Here is a 17,028-nt window from a genome sequence, read left to right on the forward strand (position 1 = left end):
AGATTGAATCCTAGAAGCTCCTTTATGTTTCTTTTTTCTTGAGGTAGAGTGTTTTGGTTGAATTGGATGGTGGACTTTCCAATGTGTACTTTTTGTTCAAACAAGTCTGAATATATCTCAAGACAGTTTTGAAAAATTTAGGCATTTTGTGTACTGGCCTTGCAAAAAAGGATCAAATCATCAACAAAGAATAGATAAGTGAGAGGAGGACCTGTTCTACTGATGTTAATGCCATTTAGAATGCCCAGGTTTTCTTTTCTAGCAATTAATCTAGAAAGAAGTTCAATTCCAAGGATACAAATTAATGGAGATAGAGAGTCTCATTGTCTTAAACCTCTTGAGAGATGAAGAAACCTTTAGGAACTCCATTGCTGATCACAGAGAATGTAACACTAGAAATGCACTCTTTTATCCAACTGATCTAAGAAGGTTGAAATCCTAAACAAGTGAGTATTTTGATTAAGAAGTCACATTCCATAAAATCAAAAACTTTCTCCATGTCAATCTTTATAGCCATAAGACCTTGTTTTCCCTTTTTCCTTTTGAGATGGTGAAAATTTTCTTGGGCAATGATGATATTCTCTTGAATAACTCGACCTAGGACAAAGATTGTTCGGTGTGGAGATATGATTTTGGGAAGAATAGTCTTGAGTCTGTTTGCTAAGATTTTTGAAATAATTTTGTAGTAAACATTTGAAAGACATATGAGCCTGAATTAATGGAAAGTGTTTGGGTTCTCTGTTTTTGGAATAAGAGCTATATGAGTGTGGTTTAGTTCCTTAAGGAGTTTTCCATGTGTGAAAAAACTCTTCACGGCTGCAGCCAAATCCTGTTTCAAAATGTCCCAAAAGTGCTTATAAAACAACCAAGTAAACCCAATAAGTCCAAGGGCCTTTGATGAAGGAGTTTTTCTAAGAGTGAAAAGAATTTCTTCTTTATTTGGAATCTCACAAAGGAAAAAATTATTAGACTCATAATTTTTTTGAGGAAAAAGTCATCAAGCTTAAGAGAGAAAGTGGGCTCAGTGGAGGTGCAACTGTTTTTCAAATGTTCCAAGAATCTGTTTTGAATATCATTTGTGTTAGAAGTCCATTGATTTGGGCTTATTTTCAGACTCTCAATAGAATTTCTTCTTCTCTTCATGGTCGTCGACATATGGAAAAATTCAATATTCAAGTCAGTGGTTGTTAGCCACTGAAGTCTGGATTTTTGTCACCAAAATATTTCTTCTCTTTTTAGTTGTTTAGTGAGATTGTTTTTCAGCTCCTCTTCCCAAAGAATTGATTGATTAGTAGGATTAAACACAACAAAAATAGAAAAAAAATTCATAAGAACAAAAAAATATTATGAAATTCAAGCAAAAACACACCACAATAAGGATAATAATTTAAATATATGTACAATTTTTGTTTTGTTGTTTTTTTTTTTTAGAAAACTAGTTACTAAAATGAGAAGTGTTTGCTTTATGTGTTGTACAAGTTTTATCTATATTCTTTAAAAGATAAATTTTACAAAAAAACATAAAAAGACCCACCTCGAAATAAAGATGGGGGAGGGGCAAAGGTGAAGACAAATTTGTCATAAATTCTACATTACTAGCTAAAATAGTACATTACTGTTTTACTGTTAAATAACATGACAAATTTGTCATTTCAAATCTTTAAAAGTGATATACTATTTATCATCTCTACATCACATATTAACATATGATTTGTCATATTGGTATACGTGTGATGTAGGGATGATGAAAATTTTTCTCTTTCAAAAAGGAGCAATGCTTTTTGAGAATCTCTGGATATGGCCCCTATTTGCTAGACAATAAGGTTTGATTGGGATGTTACCTGCATCTCAAAAGATCTAAATTTATTTATGAATAATAGTGAATTAAGACACTTGAGTAAGTTTTGTATAAGAATGTTGGTCCCATTAATATATGTTTAGATGTATGAAGCAAGTTAAGATGTATTTAACATTTTATGAAAATTTGAAAAAATAGTAAGTTTCATCAATAATTGATTTGTTATTGTAGTTATGAAAAAATAGTAGATCCCATCAAGTGATGAAAACATCTTGACCCACTTGAGATCACTTCAGATGGGCATACTTGTGTGCCTTTGGATGTTGCGTATAGTCTACGAAAATATTTTAGATCACTTCAACATCCAAACGCAATCTAAGTCTCGCACTGTTAAGCCATCATGCTTGCAAAATCTTTGTAACACATGTTTTAGGGAAGAAAATGTTTTACATCATGTTTTACTTGTTTCTTTATACTAGGGACTATTATTTTCTCTTTCATTTCATGTGATTTTTTTTTTACTTGTTTCTCAATACTAGGCATGCGCCTTCTAGGTCCAAAATCCATACCCTTGAGTAGAAACAATTTCTATGGACCACATTCCTATTATGAAAAGCCAATCATTTTACCCAATCTATGTGATGAGAACACATTACACTAACGGGTCCAAGATTATAAACAGGTTAAAAACATGCTGCGTTTGCAAGGATCTCCGGAATTCATATGGCACAGAAATTGTTGAGAAAAAAATATAAAATAAAATTCGTGAAATAAGAACTGAGATGCAGCAGCATTAAATCATCAACCTTACTAGAGATAAATTGTCAAAAATGGTGCTCTTTGCTCCAAGTAAAATCCAATGAAACTCTAGGCATCCTCCACATGCATTTACACCCGTTCTCAACAAACGAGTGAAATATTCAAAGTTACAAACTTACAAGTAAACTCATCCGAAACTGTTAGTGAAGATATTTCAAGTTGAGAAATGTTAAACTTACTACAAAGGTCTTACAAAATAAGTTGTCAGTTCATGTTATTGGTGATACATCATCATTAACATAGAGATTGACAAGTTTTTGAAACTCTAATGCAAGCAATCATGCGCACAAAGTTGATAAAATCAGAGAAGAACAGACGTACTTGCAGCAGAGGAATGTTTTTTTTTATCAATGCAGAGAGGTCATCACCGCACAGGTTGAAATGCTGGGGCCACTGATCCAACATATCTGAGATGTACTTCTTGAGGCAGCAAATGATATTTAATACCAAGGTCTTCAAAAATTTTCTTCAGCTCTAAGACAAGTTCGGATCTCCGGCTGTTCCTATCGCCATAGTTCTGAAAGTTTATGGTGTGCGTAATGTAGAGAGCCATTTTCATCTTGTTTAACTCCTCAATCTCCTTAACCACCAGATTGTGGCCAGGACGCCAGAGATGAGGCTTGCTCTCCAAGTACCTATTTTTTTTCAAACAAAGCCATCTCTATTCAAGGAAGTATTTTATAATCCCAAAAAAATGGAAGCAAAGGGCTGAACATGACAGATATCGAGTTGTACTATATGTATCAGAAAACCAATACTACATTGTTATGTTTGGTATGATGTATCCATCTCTGCTTGCAGATTAACTGTTGTTTGAATACATCAGAAACATCAAGATGAGAACCCCCTCAAAAAAAGAAAAAAAGAAATGCAATACATAGATGGTAAAAGGAGAAGAAACCATAAAAATAAAAATAAAATTAGTTGCAGCCGAAAGTAACTAATTTTCGGAGATGACCCAAGAGTACCTATGCATGCTTTAATACCAATGTTACCACAGCCTCACTAAACCACTGACTGGATTGAGAAAACCAAGCACCCAACTCTAAATTGTACTGCAATTGAATATTTTTTGATCGGTAATCAAGAAACTTATTCAAAGTAATAGGCAAAGCCCAAAGACCGCAATTGAATATTACCATCCATGAAATCAACTAGAATGAAACCGTTAAAAAATGGTGAAATTTTAAGGAATCCATCCAACCTTCAGAGTTCAATTCAGCAGTATGGTGTATTTGCATTGTGAAGATACCAATACAAACACATGATATATATATATATATATAGTGGTATTTTTTTTAATTATCAACAAATATTTGAAAGCTTAAGGGGGCTTCAACCTATTTTTTGTTTTCTGTTTTGTTGCAAGTAAAAAAAGTTTTGATTAATTATAATTTAAACCTGGTTCAACTGATTGGTTAAGCCAATAAAAGTTCTGATAACTATGCTTGATAATTGAAGAGAATATCTAATCCGCAATCTCAATTCAAACATATGAGTTGCCGACTACTTGTAATCCATATATAGAAGAATCATTTATGGTAATGCAGCATACTTAAATATAATTGGAGTAACTTACGCTTTTATTCTTTCTTTTAGGGCTCCAATAACCTGAACTGAAGTAGAAACATCAATAGCAAATTCAACAGAATCACTCATTTCTGGGCTCCTGTAAAAGTTGCTGATGGGTTTGGTAGCCAGAACTGGATTTGGATAGAATATTTTCTCATTGTCATATCTCAAGAAGACTGTCGTCAAAATGTTCATCTCTTCAACGACCATCTGTGAGGTATAAATGTGTCATATAAAGTGACCCACAAAGATCTAACAGAATGTAATTTGTTCCCAGGATTAGGGAGTTACCTGTACTCCATCAACAACACAACGGTCCCCTACATCAAAGGGGTGCATAACAAATACAAATATGATGGCTTCAAACACAGTCTTGGCAGAGTTACCAAACATAAACGCGACAAGTAGAAGTTGAGATGAAATGAGGAGAAGTACTTGCGTTGTTAAAAATCCCATCAAAAGTAACCATACAATAAGGGTCACAACAACCACAACCACTGAAACAAGTTTGTTCAGCTCATCTATGGCAGTTTTAGTGTCATTCAAGGAATGTGCCAATGATTTGCGCTCTTTGTAAACATTCATCTGCAAACAAGAATGACATAATAAGAGCCATGATTTGAAATTCTCCCCACAAGAGTTTCATTTCGATTACTGTTTAATGGAATTTTAAAAAAATGTCTTATACAAGTTTTAAGACATAAGTAGTGCGAGTCATGTAGAAGGGTAGGTTCTGAGAGTTACAACCACAAGCATCTGAGAACTTGATGGACAAAGAACACTTAAGTTTACATTGAGGAGCTACTTAATAATACTGTTTGGACTTTGGCTTTGGCATATTCAAAATCATTCTGAATTTCTATTTGTACAGAAGTAATGTTAGCACGCAAATAATCATCATGACATGTACGAGCAGAAATTCACAATCTGAAACATTATTAGGAAGTACCCAAAGGGGGGATAAGGAAAACAAAGTGGCATTGATCTTACCAACCAGTTCTTTAAATCTTTTCTTTTGATCTTTCCAGTTTCTGCTGCTCCTTGGATGAGTGGAAGCACATTATCCACCTCCTCCTTTTTCATGAATCGCAAGAGGTCCTCCTCATCAATGTACCTGTAGTAATAGTTTTTAAAGTGAAAATAGGGAGACAATCAGAAAAAACAATACACCGGAAAATTATAGGAGCTTTCAGAAGATTATATTCTCACTTGCTTCCATGCTTTGCCACATTATTGAAAATCCGATAAGCAGCAGCCTTTGCTTCCCACTCGCTTGTAATTTCCTCATCCTTCTGCTCACACTCATCATCATCAAGACTTTCAAGTGTGTTTGAGACGGTAGACAGTCCAGAACTGCGTATGACATTAATCAACCCTTTCATTGTCCAAGCAGAAACTTTATCTTGCTTCATTTTTTTTAGCTTTTCTACATCAATCACCTCTTCTTTCCCCCCTTCTTTTCCCTCATCTTTTTCTTCCTTCAAATTCCGGAAACTCAAATGCCCGGTGCTTGATGAGCCCCCAACTCTTTCTGCCATCTCCATCAACGGAGGCCCCGAAAGGGTCCTAAGAACATATTGATGAAATATCGATTCTTGAATCCGATCAAAGAATCTTGTGCTTTGGAAAGAAATAGCCAGTAACTTCACCAACAGATTCTTCACAAGCCATATAGCTACACCAATAAGGCAAGCAGCAAGAGCCCTAGTAATATAATTCAGAGCCCGAGAAGTTTCTTTGGATCTTTTTACTCCCCTGAACAGCAAAACCCATGCAAGTAGAACCAAACTCAACCAAATAAAAACCTTAACATTCCTCTTCAATCCGTACACAAAATACAAAACCTTCTTTTTAAACAAGAAGTTCTTTTCAATCAAAAAAACCAAAACATTAATGAGCCATCCAGTGAGCAATCCACCACAGAAGACTACCAAGAACAGCACACCCCATTTCCACAGTTCCAGACCCCAAAGAGCACTGTTTTGCAATCTATGAACAGTTAAGCTAGCCATCAAAAACCCCATGATGCACACAAATGCAACCCACTCAACCAAAACCATCATTTTCAGCTTCTTACCGTTTTTCTCGCCCACTTTCAGATTGGCCGACTTGTACACTTCCTCATCATCTTCCTCCTTCGCTCCTGGCGATCCGATCAACGGAGTTTTGGGTGTGACTGGTAATGATTTCAAGTTATCCCGTGGAGGAGTAACACTCACTTTATGAATTGGGGAGACGACATTCGGCGAGTTCCGATTGGAAGAACTTGCATCCGCCTTCCTCGCAGCCAAATTGGTATCTCCAGCATACGCTGGTTCCACCAATCTCGACTTGGGCTTGGAGAACGCCGACCGCGCGAGCAATTTCCTTTGAGTTAAGGCCTCCGATGGGATCTTTGGAGGCTTATTGAGATTCGGACTTGGGCTAGGAGAAGACGAACTGGCAAATGCGGACATCTGAACTCTTGTTTCGAGTTCTTCGAGCGCTGTTAGCTCAAGATTTGAATCTCTAACCCATTTCGGCGAAGACCCGAGTTTGGAATTATTTGAAAAAGAGTAAGAACTGCTTTCGACAATTGCAGGGCCTTGGGAATCTCTGCTTTCTTTGTTTCCGACAAAAGCTTCGTCGCTACCCAGAATCTTCACTACGACTTCGTTTGATCCTTTCTTCTCTGCAACGCCTTTCCCTCCTTCCATGGCGATAGCTTTCCCTGGCACTAAACTCAAAGTTTTGGAATTACCATCGCTCAGGCTTTAGCTTTACAGACTTTCCCAGAAACTAAAAAGAAATTTTCCCGCTAATGGAACAGAAACAAGACGACGAAGAAGGGGTTCAAATCCAGGACAAGAGCATAGTAATGGTCTGTTTGGATAACAAGAGAAGTAGGGTACAAAAAAGGAGCAAACTTGTGTACAAGACACTGCGCGATGATAGTTAAAAACATCAAAGATAAACATGGGAAGAACAGCGTTAAAAAAATAAAAATAAAAAAAATAAAAGCACAGTCTTAAAATATGAGAGTAAAAAAATAAAATTATATATTTTTAAATAGAATATTGAATGTGAAATTTCTGTAACATGATTAAGGTTTTGTTTGGTTTTAAAATTTATCTTATTTTATCTCAATTTATTATTATAATTTTTTTAAATTTTAATATAAGATATAATAAATAATTTAATTTTTTCAAATTCTAAATTGATAATAATATTTTTTTATTCTAATTCAATTTAACTCAACTTAATTTAATGTTCACAACCTAAATTTGTTTTAGTAATACTACATACAGTCGTGGAATGCACAAATATCATACAGTCGTTTTGAAAAAGAGTGAGATCCACTATTAAAAAATTAAATTCTTTTCATATGGATCTCATATTTATTTATTTTTTTCAAAGTGACTGCACGACGCTTGCACACTCATGACTACAAGTATCATTTCTCATTTTTATTAAGACAGAATGCATACGGGTCCGTATACACACACCCAGACTCATCTTATTACACCGACCCCACGTGATAGACGACAAAAAAAAAAAAGATAATTGATATATATATAATATATTTATAATCGTGAATTGTGTAATCATCGCGTAATTATTTTTAAAAAAATAAATAAAATATAAGATCTATATGAAAAAAATTAATTTTTTAATAGTAGACCCTACTTTTTTACAGAGTGATTATGTAGCGTTTACGCACTTAACGATTATATGTAAAATTACTTATATATATATATATACATGTGATGTAATTGTATTCATATATTGACATATCTTACCAAATTTCATTGTGTTATCGAAGAAAATTGAAGAGAAGAAAATTGAAGAGAATGATGAACAGCAAGCAAAAGGGAAATATATATCTAAAAGCAAATAAGAAAAAGTTACAAACAGATAAAAATATAGAGTTACTATTACGTAGGGCACAAAGAAGCAAAACATAAGAAGACAAACATATGTATACAAAAGACATAAACTAAAGCAATATAAGAAATGACAAAATGTAAGTAGAAGAGACATATTTAGAACATTTGCTATTTAATACTGATGATATAATGTAGATAATATATATGGTAAAAAAAAAGAGAGGTAGAAAAGGAAAATGAAAAATCGAGAAGAAAAATCCGCTATTCACCACTTTATAACAATATTTATAATGAGTTGTGCTAGGCTGCCGCCCAACTTTGATCACTGGGCGTGCCGCCTAGCACAAATGTGTGTTTTTATTTTTTTTGTCATTTTTTAAATATATTTAAATATCTTTTTAAAAATATACCAATATACTAAAATTACTTTCTTAATTATTAAATAAAAAAAATTAAATACACAAGCGGTCAAAGTGAAGGGATAAACTAGCATTTTCCATTTATAATAGAATATATATATATATATATATATAATGGAAATGGGTAATTTCTAAATTATCAGAAATAGCCTCAAACAGTAAATATTATTCAATGCCCCATATTGACATGGATGCAAGTATGTTCGTAGACATTTGGCAAATAAATAAGAAATATATAGAGAATTTTAGATGTGTTTAATAAAAAATTTGTGGCTATTAGAAATAAATGTACTTTAAGAATACGGTTCTTTAATAATAATTGAATTACAATATAGTAATTAATAACATTTATCTCTATAAAATGTGATTAAATAAAATAAAATAAATATATTACAAATATAATATTATCAAGTGAAGTCTGAAATTCTATTTAGGCAATCGAACGAGAATGCTCTTACAGATTTTATATAAATATTTTTATATTGATATGTTATACCATATTTTGAATAAATTTTGTTACGCACTAATATATCGGACCTATTTGAAAAGTATTATTATAATAGTATGTTGTCTAGAGAAATAAATAATGTATAAATTTTTATAATGTTCAAATTTATTTGCATGCAAAATTTTAGAACATCACATAAGGGAATAATGTGGTAATACAAATTTTGAAATCAATACTACAAATAAGTAATATAAATTGCAAAAACATTAATCATGCTGTCTAAGAAGTAATTGAATAACCGTATGTTGATTTTCTCTGACCCCCTATATCTCTCTCTCTGAAGTATTAGGCGTAGAAGGAACAACATTGATTGCCTAATGATTGGAAGAAATAATTGAACAGTTGACCAAACCACAATCTCCTCTAAGATCCAAGAACACTTCCAAGCAATCTTTTTCTCCTCTCATCCTTCCCCCAGTCAGCATCATAAATCTATTCCAAAGGAAAATCTCTGATTTCGACAATGATTTCCTTTGTAAAATCCCAAATGAAGAGGAAATAGTTTCTGTTGTTAAGAAACTTCCCCCCACCAAGGCACCTGAACTAGATGGTTTTACTGGTATTTTTTATAAAACTTTTTGGGAAATGATCAAATCTGACTTTATTGTTGCGGTTCAAAATTTTTTTATCCAGGGGAAATTGTTAAAGGAACTTGATCACACAAATTTGGTCCTAATACCAAAAGTTGACAATCTCAATGACATCAATCAGTTCAGACCCCTAAGCTTGTCTAATGTGTGCTATAAAATTATAGCAAAATTATTGCAAATAGGCTAAAAATATCCTTCCTACTATTATCTCTCTGTGCCAATCTGCTTTCATCGCTGGCCGTCTCATTCAAGATAATGTCATCCTAGCCCAGGAGATTTTCCATAGTATGAAAAAAAGAAAGGGAAGAATTGGACAAATGGCCATAAAGATTGATATCGCAAAGACCTTTGATTCCATGGAGTGGACCTTTATTCTTGAAGTCCTAAAGCAAGCATGATTTAGACAACAATGGATCCATTGGATTCAAGAATGTATCACCACTGTGACCTATTCAATCATCATTAATGGATCACCTCAGGGGTTTTTTCACCCAACTAGGGGCTTACGTCAAGGAGACCCTCTTTCTCCTTCCCTCTTCATCTTAGGTACTGAAGTTTTGTTTAGACTTATTGCAAAAAAGGAACAACTCCATAGTATTAAGGGTATCAAGCTCTCTAGAGGGGGTCCCCTTATTTCTCATCTCCTTTTTGCAGATGACCTGTTTCTCTTTGGGTCGGTTACTGCTATAAATACTCACAATTTTTCTGAATGTCTTGCTATTTTTAATCAGTGGTCAGAACAAAAAATCAATGCTAGAAAGTCCTCTCTTCACTTTAGTAGAAATATCACTCATGCTGCCATTAATGACGTCAAAAGTTCTTTCAACTTAAGAATTTCCCCTCCCAACTCTATTTATTTGGGACTCCCTCTTTCCAATGGTGCTGATAGAAAAAAATTCCTAAGTGGCTTAATGGAGAAGGTCTGTAATAAACTTTAGGGTTGGAAATCCAAAATTCTCTCTCAAGCTACAAAATCTGTACTCATTAAAGCAATTGCTTCTTCCATCCCTTCCTATGTTATGTCTTCATCCCTTATCCCAAAGCTATGATCAAAAATCTAGACTCTCTCTTTATTCCAGTGGGGATTCAAAGATGGTGATGAAAATAAATTCACTCCCAAATCATGGAAGTCCATTTGTTTGCCCAAATCAATGGGAGGCCTTGGTTTAAAAAATATGGCCTCTTTCAACTCTGCCTTGGTCACTAAATATGCCTGGTTCCTACTCAATGGTTCTACAAGCCTTTGGAAGGATGTCATCTCAAAGAAATATTTAGGAACCAGTTCATTCTAGGAAGCATCCTCAAAATCCAATGATTCTAAATTTTGGAAGTATTTACTCAAACAAAGAGATTTCCTATGTTCCAATATTTGCTTTCAAATCAATAATGGCATCTCTACCAAGGTTTGGTCTAATCCTTGGATTCCTTCAATTCCTAGTTCCATACCTCATCCTAACCCCAACAACCAACTCGAGTCTGATCCTAACATGACTGTTTCTGAGCTCATTTAGAAGAACCAAGGCGTTGGAATGTTCTTCTTCTCAATACTCTCTTCTCGGAAAACTCTGCAAGAGAAATACAAAAAATCCCTCTGGCCAATCACAATTATCATCAGGTCCAAGACAAGATTAAATGGATTCATCATTCTTCTGGTAATTGCTCGGTCAAATTAGCCTATTCTACTCTAGTTTCAAGAAATAACTTTTCCAATCTCAATAATCAGTCTATTAATTGGAAGAGTTTATGGAAACTGAAACTTTAAGACAGGTTGAAATTATTTCTCTGGAAAACAAGTCACAACATCCTTCCTACCAGAGTCAAAATCAACAGTGTCATCCAACTAGAGGAAGATCAGGTACTATGCCCTCTTTGTAATACTGAACCAGAAGATATCTCCCATCTTTTCCTCAACTGCTTCTACTCAAGAATATTGTGGAGACATTCAAGATGGTCAATTGATATCAGTTCCTTTGCAAGATAGCCTTTCTCTACTTGGATAAAAGATATCCTCAAACATTCTGAGGCCCTAAAAATTCCAGAAGAAGATCAACATTCCTTTCAATTATTTGCCACCATTGCTATGGACAATCTATGGTTTCTAAGAAATAAAAAAATCCATAATCAGATTCCTGCATCACCTTCTCCATTTGCTTTGGTCGAGTTTGTACTATATAACTTCCAGCAACACTTATCAGCCTAGGCAATTGAAAATAGCCACAAGATAAGAATGGAAGAAAGACATCCAACATGTTCCTTTCTCATTAGGTTTGATGTTGCAGTCAGAGAGCAAGGAAGTATTTTATCATCCATATGCTGGAATGACTCAGGTGAAATCATCTATGCAATCACTGACTTCATTTGCAATGTGAATCCCAATCTTGGGGAAAATAGAGCAGCATTGATGGTCATTACCGAAGCTAAGAGATTGCGCCTGCAAAACATTTTACTTGAAGGGGACTCAAGTATTACCTTAGATGCAATTTCTAATCCTACTGTGGCACAGGACTGGATTTTGTCCCCAATTATTAGTGACATCAAGCATCACCTCCTCTCATTAAAAGTTTGGAAAGCTAGGAAAATTCATCGATCCAAAAATCGATGAACGCACAATTTGGCTCAATGGGCAACGTCGACGCAAGCCTTTGGCAATATTCCTCAAATCCAATTACTACCTTCCCTTTTGAATTTCCACAGTGGAAAGGATCCGCCTTTTTCATATGTATAATTAAATCACTCAAACTCTGGATGTATTTGATTTTATTTATAAAAGTAGTACTCAACTTGATAAAAAAAAAAAAATTGACATCAACTGAATGAATGAACGACATGAATATATCCATTTCATAGCTATAAAAAATCATATGAGAAATACATAAATGTAGATATCATATTTGGAAGCCAACCGAAATAAATAAAACCCGAAGATGAAACGAAAATATTAAACCTGTTTTTTCTTCTTAAGGAAATGTAGAATGTAACAAGGTAGAAAATAGCTAACTACATGAACTGTACAATGTAAACGAAGGAACCATAAATGTAAGAGAAAAAAATGTCAAAGAAATATAAAGGAAATATCCCTATTTTACTCAACTAATAACAATGTTAAAGATAAATGGTTATAAAGAACATCTCACAAGAACAAATTTTTTTTTTACAACAAATTTATATAGAATAATATTTCTTGGATAAATTTTGAATATCAGTTTCAGTGGAAGCAAAACTGTAGACATTCAAATAGATGGGTTAGCAAGAATGTCGGCATAATTATTTGTTCTATTTATTCTGAAAATGATGCACATACCAATCCTATGTTATAAGTCAATTATACTAATAAATATATTTTCTTAAGAATATTAAATATTTATGGAATTTTAAATCCACACGATACACTAATATTCAGAATGAAATAATATTAATTTGGAAGGAAAAGAAATTACTTGATGGTGAATGAATTGAATTTTAATGACTCCGTAATAAAAAAAAAATGTTTAAGAAATTTAAAAACATGTTCCAAAAAAATACAAAAAAATAAAAATATTTATATATAGTTGGGTAGAAGTGTTCAATGGATTTCATTTGTGGCTCTAGCATGACCAAAATCTGAAAATTTGTTTAATTGGAAGACATGTTTTGCATTCTACAAAATTTCTTTTTTTTTTTAAAAAAAGAAAATGATATTATGCATTTTCACATATAATATTTTGAGTGTATGTGAAAATAATAGGTACCATTTAAATTAGAGAAAATATATGAAAGGAATCTGTTAAAAAAAAAAACCTAGGCCTAACCCGTGTGGAAGCCCAATTAAAAGAAACAAAGCCAACCCCTATGGCACACCCTTCCTCACCTCACTTCTCTCCCTCGTGCCGCACACAGTCGTTTTGTTTTCTCTTCCCTCCCATCTCTACCTTGCCCAGTTCAAAGAAAAGATGAAGAAACCTCCCCTCACAACTCTCCCTCGCGCCACACACAACATCACAACCCCTCTCTCTCTTCTTTCCCCTCCCTTCTCTGCCTTGCCGACCTCTGTTTTCCCTAGGGCTTCCTCATTTTTTCCTTTGTCCCTTCGCTTCCCTCCCTCGCGCCGCACACAACCTCATATCCCCTCTCTCTCTTCTCTCCCCTCCCTTATCTACCTTGCATAGCTGAGAACCTCACAACCAGCATAGATAAAATGAAATACCAATGGGAAGACAGAGGCCGGCGATGGAAACCGTGGCTACAGAAGCACATGGGTGTGAATAGGCGATGGTTGGAATGGTAGATTACCTCTGTTTGTAGACGATGGTTGGGGGTATCTGGGTGTGAATAGACGGCTTTATCTGTTGTGCATGAGATATTGAATGGGTTTTTGTACTCTATTTCATTTAGTGTAAATGACTATGAATGCCTTTGTGAATTTGTACAAATTTGAAGGGGTATCATTTAGTGTAAATGGCTATGAATGCCTTTGTGAATTTCTGCAAATCTAAAAGGGGTATTTGTTCGGATTTGCGTTTGTAGGATTTTGTGTATTTCAAAAAATTTCATCTGGTTTTTGAGTCTTTCATGAATGTTATATTATCCGTGTTCCTCTTCTAAAATTTGCAGTCCGTGTCCCTTTTGTTAATTTTTCCATCTGATGGGTTCTTTTGATATGGTTTTTTCATTCTATGGATGTATGCCTTTGAAGTAATCTGAAAACATAGAAATTGAATCCGGTCTTGGTTTGGTTGGTACGAAAATTTACAGGCCTAGTTACGTAGTCCATAATCATCCAAACGACGGGAAGAGTCACTTACCGAAACCCTAATAATTGAAGAACACACAACGGTTTCACAGAGCAAAGGGAGAAGAATAGAAAGTAGAAACGTGATTTACAAAAAGTGACTAAGGTGGTGGAAGTCTTTGAACGTCCAGAAAGTGAGTAAGGTAGTGGGCAAAATTACCAAAACGTAAGGGTAAAACAGGAACAAAAAGGAAGAAGAAAAAATACTATTCCTTTTAATACTGACGCTTTTAATATAGAATAGATATATAAATAAAGATTATATAAAATAAATTTATATTAATTTATGAATTTATTTTTTTATAATTTTTGTGAGTAAAGTATATTTCAAATGTAATAATCTTTATTTTATTTGAAATAGTTAGTAATGATTTAACGAGATATGTTAAATATTTTAATGATTTTATTGATATGTGAGATTTTGTTTATATTTTGCATTTTATGAGGATTATTGTCCAAACACAAGAGGGAGGCCGTCCAAGATTATCGATATATTAAATTTAATATAAAAATTTAAAATAGTATTTCTACCTAATTATAATAATTAAAACAATTCCAAAAAGTGAGGTCAACATTAGCGAAGAAATCTTAACGAAAATTTGGCCTCGTCTGGTTACAAAAATTCCGCCCTAGGGTTGGCTCAAGTAATAAAGGTTTTGGATTTGAGAGTATGCTTGATGAGTGTACGAAAGTGCACTCTAAATATCATATTACTGGGCTAAAATGTTAAAATGTTAATATAAATCATTGGAATTAATATGTATTCTTGAATTGAGTTTCTATTTACTTTGGAATACTCCTAAGCAGATTTTTATGTTTAATTTTAGAATCTATAAAAGCGCAAGTCCAAACCCATTCAAATTCAAAGGACTTTCAAGTGGGCAAGACGTTGGAACAATCTAAAAACTTTCAACGAGTGCAGGACTCTTCAAATAAGGATAATGATGAGGTTTGAGAGTAATTCAGATCAGAGTCCAAAATGCGCTAGGAGATAGAATAAACATACTTTATTATTTTAATCATAAAGTTTTGCTCAGATATCTGATTAATGCAATTCTTAATGTGTTAGAAAGCTATCTTAAAGGGCTACAAAGTTGTCTCTAATAAGAATTTTCAAATTCGAACTCCTCATTTGTGTGCGGAAATATGAAGACATTAGGGTTTCTTTCTTACTCTATTTAAGTACATCATTAGCATGAAATTGGGAGTGGAGAAGAGGGGAGACGACTCAGTTTGAAGGAGGAAGATCTGAAATTAATTTCCATGGCCACCGTTTACTCTATTTTTCTCTTGAGATTTTTGTTGTCCATTATATTTATGGGTAACTAAATTCTCAAGTAGGGCTATGAATGAACTTGCACATTAGATGGTATGTTTAATTTATCCTTGATTTATGTATTTGATTTTCAATTAATAAAACTCTTTTATTTTATCATTCTCAATTCATCGTTAATATTTTCTTCTCCAAATAATCATAGAATTTATTCTGTTTATGGATTTAGTTATGCTTTTTCTATTGAATGGATTGACTCTTTGATTATGTTTGGATCAATTATTTTTCTATATTGATTTAATTCTTTACTGCAATATCGCTTCCTGAGTATATTGTTGTTGTTAGATTTTCTTAATAGTGATAATAATTTACGTATTTTGAAGGTGGTGAATGATTTTTCAAAGAATTACATTTGGTTTAATTTTGGTTTATAAATATATACCTTCCGATTGAGAATTTTGGGAATTGAGTTCTGAATTGAGTTATTCAATGAATTAAGAGTAATTAAAATACCATATTTGTACAAGGGATTCTCGACGCTTTACTGTTTGTCAAATTTGAGTACTTTTTCCATTAGTCACTTTGCTTCACTTTAATTGCATTTAAAATAATCTTTGTTCTCCATTAATCATTTAACATTTTTCTTTAGTTTCTTTGTTCCTTCTACTATTTTTTTAATTTGTCTCTCTATGGAATCGACACCCCAAAGATGTGCTACAACTACCGCGTTATTCTTTGGGTGTAATCAAATTTTGGCGCCATTGCCGGAGAGACGATAGAAGAATTACTAGATAGGTTTTTATATCAACAATTTGTAAAGGCGGTAACTTCGTTCCCTCTTTTAGCTTGTTGCATTATTATTATTATTATTATTATTATTTCTTTCCTTTCATAGTATGTTTAGTTTTTAGTATTTTGTTACCTTGCATGCACATATATAGAGACACCTTGGATAGATTTGTTTGTAGGCCTGTGGAAAAGTCAGAATCAAGCTTTTTAAATAATTTATTTGACAATCTATCTAGTCCCGAAGAAATGAGTGAATACGAGGATCAACCCATTAGAACTCTTCATGATTACCTCCACCCTACACGCACAACCACACCATTATACATCATGTTTTCAGCTAATACTCGCCAATTGGATTTTAAAACAGGAATGATACAGTTACTCTCTACTTTTCATGACTTGGAAAATGAAAATCCATATGTGCATATTAGGGAGTTTGAGGAAGTAGTTGCAACTTTTCATAGTCAAAATGCAATTGATGATGTTATGAGACTTAAGTTCTTTCCTTTCTCTTTGAAGGATAGAGCTAAGAGTTGGATATACTCACTGAGACCCCGATCTATTGGGTCATGAAGTGAGATGACTCAAGTCTTCTTTAATAAATATTTTCCCCAACATAAGACCAA

At 33.6% G+C, this 17,028-nt stretch overlaps 1 protein-coding gene across 1 annotated transcript; it reads right to left on the reverse strand.

The window, feature by feature from the left end:
- Positions 1 to 2,648: 2,648 nt before the first annotated feature.
- LOC108995855 (mechanosensitive ion channel protein 10-like) lies at positions 2,649 to 7,099 on the reverse strand. Its single transcript, XM_018971491.2, has 5 exons — positions 5,399 to 7,099; positions 5,180 to 5,303; positions 4,481 to 4,774; positions 4,197 to 4,399; positions 2,649 to 3,252 (listed from the first exon to the last, which is right to left on the reverse strand). The coding sequence occupies exons 1-5, from the start codon at positions 6,883 to 6,885 to the stop codon at positions 2,982 to 2,984; spliced, it is 2,379 nt and encodes a 792-aa protein (XP_018827036.2). The 5' UTR covers positions 6,886 to 7,099; the 3' UTR covers positions 2,649 to 2,981.
- Between the last annotated feature and the right edge of the window lie 9,929 nt (positions 7,100 to 17,028).

The sequence above is a fragment of the Juglans regia genome, chromosome 10 (genome assembly GCF_001411555.2).
Source record: "Juglans regia cultivar Chandler chromosome 10, Walnut 2.0, whole genome shotgun sequence".
Lineage (NCBI taxonomy): Eukaryota > Viridiplantae > Streptophyta > Magnoliopsida > Fagales > Juglandaceae > Juglans > Juglans regia.